Below are 7416 nucleotides of genomic sequence, written 5' to 3'. Positions count from 1 at the left end.
GCCACCGAGTCCTTTATGGCACTTCAGCTTCTCTGGTTCCTAGAGCAGAAATGCGGGCTCTAGCCAAGACTACGGGCAAAGGAGGCCTCCGGGACTTCCTTTCGGGATGTGCTGGGACTCGAGGAGACCAAACCTCAGGCGGGGTGAAGTCCCCAGCGGCTAGTAGCCTGGAAGGGAGCCGCTGGCAGGCTGGCCTGGGGCCGGGAAGACTTCAGACACTGCACAGTTAATATTGAGTTCCCTGTAGCTCCTTGTAAATCTAGCCCCCCCTCATCACCCCCTTTTAAATCCTTGGTTGTGTTCGCGATTTCTTACTTGACATAAAATTCCTTGTTACCTAATCATGGAGTTTCCCCCAAAAGCTCTCCCCCCACTCCAAGGCTGGCACCGATGAGAATCCCCCTGATGGAGATTACAAACAAAAAAGTCTTCTTTTCCTCTTTTTTCTTTTTCCGGACAAAAGCCCTACATTTTGAATTAAGAACTATAGACTATTTCCTGCGGCTGCAATAACTCCTGGCATCCTCCTCATGTCTCCTCCACCTAAAACACGTTCCCCAAACAAAAACCAAAGTCCCCCCACAGAATGACATCCAGTTGATTTCTGGAAAACAAGAACACCTTTCCACCTTTCTAGTGAACTGCCAAGCCCTTTCTCTGGCTCAGGTCCTCCTAATACTGACTCCTGGGCCTACTGGAGGGGTGGGGGTAGGGACAGGAGCGGGGAGAAGACGGAATTCCGATAGAACCCAGGTCCTTTAGCAGGATTTTCACCAAGCTCACTTCCTTGCAGGGGCTGGAGCTCACGGTGAGGACTGATCCGAACTACTGACTCTTTCAAATAAAGTTAGAGGCAATCATGATAATTTAGTTTACTTCTGAATATTTTAAATATTATGAAAACAAGTATAACAGTTTGTTTTCAAAACTCTTTTGAGGTATCAACCATTAAAAGATTGGTTTTTTTTTGTAAAAAAAAACACACAGTGGTTTATTGAATACTTACAACGTTTACACCTTCAATATTAATTAAATTCCACTTAGTTTTAGAGGACGGAAGTGCACAAAACAAGTAGCTGTTGGAAACATCTTCGAATAGGGAACGACCACAGATGATAAGACAGCATTAGATATCGACCCCAACGGAAATGTTAGCGGCCCCGTTTTCTGCTTTGAAATAAAACTTTATAATCCCCAGGAATATTTATATCCAAAGGCCAAGTATTAAAGATACACTTCACATACACACTATAGTCTGCTGTCTTTACCTGGAAGGGGTTGAGTAAGTGGGGAGGGGGCAACACTGGTGCCTACGCAGCCGTGAGGGAACATTCACACACACAGAATCTACGAGACGACGGGATCCCTTACCACGCGGGAGTATCCTCTTCATATTAAAATATGGAATGCTTTTCTTCAAATATCCACTCTTTTTTTTTTTTTTTTTTGGAGGGGGAGGTGGGGAGCGGATGCCTCAAAGGGGGGCAAAGAGAGGGGAGGCAAATTGCACATAAATAAACCGGATGATTCCAAATGCAAGAAGTCCTCAGAGCGGAGCCTGGAGAGCTTGCCCGGAGTCCTGGGTCTGCTTCTGGCTCCTGGGCCCTGGCTCACTCGCACTCTCCTCCTCCTCCTCCTCCTCACTGCTTGAGCTCCAGGGCCCAGACGTGCTGCGGCCAGCCCGTCCGGCCTTTGGTTTTCTTGTCGTTGCTGCTCACTGTGCTTTTCAAGATTTCATTCTGGGCAGAGGAGAGGCGAAAGGGAGAAAAGTGCAAAGAGAAATTCAGAAGGGAGACCTGGTTCCACGCCACCCCCGCACTCTTTCCGCGAGAAAAGGAGACAGTGAGAGAAGGAGAGCAAGAGATTAGACGGGGGACGTTTTCAAGTCCTAGCTTCTGCAGAAAAGCTATGAAGATTTGCGCAGCCCTAGCTACCGGCCGGCCAGGCCTCCCCGCGCCTGCAATGCTCAACTACCGGATAGGCAAGCTTATAAACAACCAGCCATTTCCAAGTCGTTTATGGAGGAGCTGGGGGCCTTTTCTCTGACTCCAGATGTAGGGGCCCGAGTGGGGGTGGGCGCTAAATCTGGTCTCCCTGTTTTCAATGGCAGTCCCAGGTTCGCGCTCTGGGGAAAATGGGGTAAGTTCCCTCTGCCCTGGCCTGGGCTGGGGGATATCGGCCCCCCAACGAAGCCTTGCCTCTCCTCCGAGGCCTCTGAGATCCCTAGTTATTCGGAAGGTCAGTAGATTATGCACAGACTAAAGCGCCACAGGCCCCAAAGAAGAAAAATGAGACAAATGGTATTATTTTCCAGGCCCTCCATGGCAACAGCCCTGCTCCGGCCACCACCAACCTATGGGCACTTAGTAGGAACTTGAGATAACTAATTTTCAGTTATAGTTCCATGTTACTGTTAACAACAATAACAATGACCATATTAGCATTTACTGTTTGTCTTAAAATGCTCATGCAAATAAAACAAGAAATACCCAGAAAGCTCACTAATCTGGAAAGTTAACCTCATCCCCAAAGAGAAACTGGAGGTGCATTCTGAACTTAAAAGTACTGATTTTATGTTTACCTTTATGTCTTCGGACCATTGTAGTAACAACCATAAAACCCTCTTAGAATCAGTGGTGGCCTGGTTCTCCAGAGAGGGATAGGGATCAATAGTGAAATAATTGCTAACTACCGCTTCAGGGCGATCTATTTTAGAACCACCTGAGAGCAAGAGAGGACTGGAGGCCAAATGAAGGCTCTAAGAGACATAGAACACTTAGGCCAGGGCAATCGGAAGTTCAGTGGGGACCCTGAAGTCCGAAAAGTTCGGCCAAAGTGCGGGTGGGAACAGCGATAACCCGGAGGGAAGATCAAGCGCGCTAAGCATCCCTCTTAACCTCCTCCTCCTGTAGCTGCTGACATCCTCCCCCATCTCCTCAGCTTCTTGGGGACACCATCCTTTCCAGAACCTGGTTCAAACAACCGTGGCTTAGGATGCAGCCAAAGAACGAGGGATGTCATTGCTCAGCCCAAATGGAAAGAGTCCGATAGCACGGGTCCCACGAACCCCACACCCTTTCTGCCCCCTGCCCCTTGGTACTGACCAGCTCCTTCTTCCTTTTCTCTTCTTTCACATCTGTCTTCTTGATCTCCGCCTTGAAGGCCTCCGCTTCGCCATTCTGGTCGTCCTTGGCCAGCAGGTCCATGAGGTAGGCGATGTAGCTGGTGGCCAGGCGCAGCGTCTTGATCTTGGAGAGTTTGGTGTCGGCGGGCACGTTGGGGATACACTCGCGCAGTTCGGCGAAGGCGCTGTTGATGCTCTGAGTCCTGCGCCGCTCCTTGCGGTTAGCGGTGCCCCGGCGCTTCACCGGGCGCGGCCCCCCTAGGCCCGGGGGCCCGGCGCCCGGCGGCACCCCCCCGTAATGGGAGTGGTCCAGGCCGGCGGCGCCGCTGGCGTACTCGGGGCTGTAGGACAGGGCCATGCTATAGTCGGGGGGCGACATCTCGGGGTGGCCGATGAGCCAGCCATGGAAGTAGGGGTTCTCCTCGTGGCTGCAGCGGCTGGCGGCGGCGGCAGCGGCGGCGGCAGCGGCAGCGGCGAACGGATAGCCCTCATGGTGCACCACCGGGTGGTGGGGGAAGCCCCCCACCAGACTCATATCGCCCTCCGCGCCCCTCCACGCGCCCCAGCGTGCGCGTAGCCCCGCCGCGCCCTCGGCCGGGGCCCTTGCTTCGGCGCTGGCCGGCCTCCCCCACCCCCCACCCCCCAGCCCTCGGGCGCCCGGGCCGGCCCGGCAGCCGCAGAGGGGGCTGCTGCAGCCCGGGCCCGGATCCCCCGCCTGGCCCGCGGGGCCCGCCTCAGCAGCACTTCGGCCGCCGGCTCCCCATAAGGCGCGGCGAGCTGGTCCCGGCACCGTGCGCCCCTGGCCGCCGCCGCCGCCGCCGGCTCCCGCCTTGCTCCTCGGCCCACGCGCCGGCTCCTGCTTCCCGGGCAGCTGCAGGGAGGCAGAATCCTCTGGTGCTCATGCAAAGGTGCCGGGGCTCCCGCGAGGCTGCTCTGCGGAGTCGCCGGGCTCCACCGCGACCGCGATCCTGACACCGAAGCTAACTCGGGTGTCCCAGGACGAGTCCGAGCCGCGGTTGGGAGAGCCGGCCCGGCTCTGCAGGGAGGCGGCGGGGTCGACTGCTTACTGTGAAGCTACCTTCATGCGACCCTCCCCTTCCCGCCCCTTCCCCTCCCCCCCACCAGCCCGATCTGGGTTCTTGGGCGCTTATTGTTTTAATGAAATTTTTGGTTGTTGTTGTTTTGGTCCTTGAACGTGATTTTAGCAGCGAGTAACGTGTCCTCACTCCTCTCGGGCTCCCTCGGAGGGTTTTCAGAGAGGTCTCAGTGCATCCATTTTCTCAGATCCTTTCCTTCTTTCAGGGGAAGAAGGATCTGGGGCCCTGCAGGCGCCTCGGAGCGCGAAGGCGGCGGCTCGGCTTCTTGGAGGGGTCTGCACGGTGGCCGAGGGAGCTCCCGGGTGGCAGCCGCGGCGGTTCTCCTGGGCTGGACGCCGTGAGGGGAGTAAGCGGATTTTCCCAGCAAGATCTCCATGTACAGCTACATCTTTAGGGCTGCTCGGGTTAATATATGGCGTCAGAGGCTCCTCACGCCAATCCCGGGGCGGCAGGGGCGGTGCCTCTCGCTCTCCGCAATAAAACTTTTTGATGTTCTCGTTGCTAATTGTCGAAGTCCTCTTCCAGGATTGGCTGCCCCTTCATAACCATGAGATAATTAAAACGAGGGGGGGGCAGGGTTAAAAAAAACTTTTTTTTTTTTTTATCAGCCAGAGGTTAATGCAAGTGTTTAGCAGATGCTTTACTATTAAATTATTTTTTCCCCCAAGTCTCAAATCTTGAAGAATCCCAAACCAGGTATAGTATCACTGTTTTCTTTTCTCGTTAAAAAAATAAATAAATAAAAGGTAGAGGGGACGCAGATATCTCTTTTCGAAGTGTTTTTATAGGTATCCGAGGCAAGAAAACAAGCAGGCAGCCTCGTGCCGTTTTTTGTGCCGGGGCGGGAGGAGGGAGGGTGGGTAGCAAAGGCAGAGCGCGGCGGGGCCCCCGCAAAGGGGCTGCTGGGAGCCAGAGCTGTCTTCTGGCTCGGGCGGGCGGCGGGCGCAGCTGGGGGAAGGCTGCTGCTTTGACCTGGGCACAGGCTGGACATCCCCGTCTAGAAGTCTCTTTACTTACCCAGCACGTTATCCTGACCGGGGCTGTCTGAGGTGGCTCCTGGTACCGTGACCGCTTTTGAAGATCCTGGTTGAGACCCCCGGACGAACGGTCGAGCCGATTGTAAATACTCTTATTTTCATATTCTTCAGGGACAGCAGCCCCCGCGACGGCCTTGGGCGATTTCAAAGCACAGGCACCTCGATTCCCCGAATTTGTGGTGTGGCCGGTATCGGTGTTCTCCTGGTTTAACTAGACTGTTTGGTAAGTAACTGAATATTTTTTACAGCGTGTTCAGAGCTTATTTTCCAGTTTTTATGAACAAACATATAAATATATCTCTGCATTCCTGCCTCTCCTATAAAAGCGGGCATCTGTGGAAAGCAGGTTTAGTTATCGGAGGGGAACCATTAAACGGCAGTTTAAGAGGCAGACCCGGAGGACGGCTCGTGGATGTTTAGACTGCTGGCCTTAGTGATCTTGAACGCATTATAACGGAAAATGGATCTCCGTTTGTAAGTCACCGGGCCGCAGGGCACCGGGCCGTGGCGCCCAAGTGGCGTGAGCATTTTGAAAAAGCTGGAAGAGAGGTTGGGGCAGGGGGTGGACAGTACCAGGAGCTGGAATTTCCCCGGGGCTCGGTTGGGAGTCGCGAAGGGAGACTGATGAGTAGATGAGGAGTCGGCCTGACAGAATCTGATGTGGAAAAGAGTGTCAGCCAGGACCCTGCTAGCGGTAAATTAGAGGAAACCCAGGGCAGAGAGTACAGAAGATCGGAAGAGGTGTGTGGGTCTGGGACTTGTCCCTGGCCCTGGCTGGGCTCAACCAGAGGAGACCCTTGCCGTCACCTTGGGTATTGTCGTTTTGAAGCAGGCAGGGTCAGGCCCCAGGTCTCAAAGGGAGTCCCACCCCGCAGAGAGAGACCCACCCCAGGGGCTCCCTGAAGATAGTCCTTTCTCAGCCCGCTGGACGCTTTCTGCGGGGTCCAGAGTTGCGTTTGGAAGGCAAGGTCAGTGAGAATGGGGGGGTGTTGGTGGGGGCACCCAACTCCTCTGCAGCAGGGTTCTAGGGCTGGCTCCACGGGCCACTACAGCCCTGAGCAGCAGCACCGAGAAACAGTTTTTAGGTTTGAGGTGGCTGGGCGGTAGGAGAGGGGAAAGAACTGAGAGGGGCTCAAAATAGGCTCTCAAACCCAGGGCGGGAGTCCATTCAGGGCCCATCTGTCCCCTAGGCAAGGGGTCAGTTTGCCTGCATGCCCGCAGCATAGCATCTTAAGGCAGAGAACAGGGTGTGAGGAGAAGCTGAAATTGTATCTGTTGGTAAAATGCCACTTGGGCATGGAACAAAATAGTGACCTAGAGCTTTCAACCCCCAACTTGGATGAGTCTGCGATTTTAGCACGAGTGGAATGTTTTAGAGCCCTCGTTCTTCAAGGAAAGAATATGGTAGTGTGGTGGGATTCTGTTTACGTTTTCACCAGGGAGGCAACCCCTGAATGTGTAAATACTGGTAGTTCAATCCTCTGACATTTGATACTTAAAAAAAAAAAAAGAAGTCTGTTTATAAGAGCACATCTAGGCCTTGGAAGCAGGTAGACAAAGTTAAGCCGGTTGTACCCCAGCTGGAAACAGATAACAGTTCAGGGGAAGTAGTTGGTAGGTTGCTTTCAGACCCAGAGGGGGTTTTGGGAATGGAAAGGAAGAAGACTCCAGGCAGAAGGCTGAGTGGGGGTCTGGGATGCTGTGTCCACCAGAGGCCAGTGGCCTCAGCGTTGAGGCCATCAGAATTAGCCACTTTCCATCTTCCTCATGCTCTTTTAATTGAAACAAAAAATGGGCAAATCTCTTCATGGATCAAGATTTCATGGCAAGTGATAAAGGAGATGGAGAACATGGAACAGAAAAAAGTCATAAAAGATTCTAATCTGAACATCAGTCCTCACTGACAGTGTCATTATCAGTTAATTACTGCTGTGTGAGGGTCTAGGGCTTCGTACAGCTCAGAAAGTCAAGCCGTGAGACTACAGCCTTAGAAAGGCAGTTCGGAGGCAGGGGACAAATGGGTGAACTCTCGTGTCTTCAGCTGTAGTTGGTGACTGGCGGAGACCAGACTGGCCAAAGAATGTACAGCCAAAGAAGTCCCCCCACTTTTTTCCTGTCAATGTCCTCTTTTGTACATTTTGCTGCTGCAGATCTAGTG

General features: G+C 53.5%; 1 protein-coding gene across 1 annotated transcript; it reads right to left on the bottom strand.

The window, feature by feature from the left end:
- Positions 1–881: 881 nt before the first annotated feature.
- On the bottom strand, positions 882–3704 carry HAND2 (heart and neural crest derivatives expressed 2). Its single transcript, XM_044268086.1, has 2 exons — positions 3105–3704; positions 882–1739 (listed from the first exon to the last, which is right to left on the bottom strand). Exons 1-2 carry the CDS (start codon positions 3657–3659, stop codon positions 1641–1643), a joined length of 654 nt encoding a protein of 217 aa, XP_044124021.1. The 5' UTR covers positions 3660–3704; the 3' UTR covers positions 882–1640.
- Between the last annotated feature and the right edge of the window lie 3712 nt (positions 3705–7416).

This window comes from Neovison vison, chromosome 11 (genome assembly GCF_020171115.1).
Source record: "Neovison vison isolate M4711 chromosome 11, ASM_NN_V1, whole genome shotgun sequence".
In the NCBI taxonomy this organism is placed as follows: domain Eukaryota; kingdom Metazoa; phylum Chordata; class Mammalia; order Carnivora; family Mustelidae; genus Neogale; species Neogale vison.
This window is presented reverse-complemented; position numbering and strand designations above follow the sequence as displayed.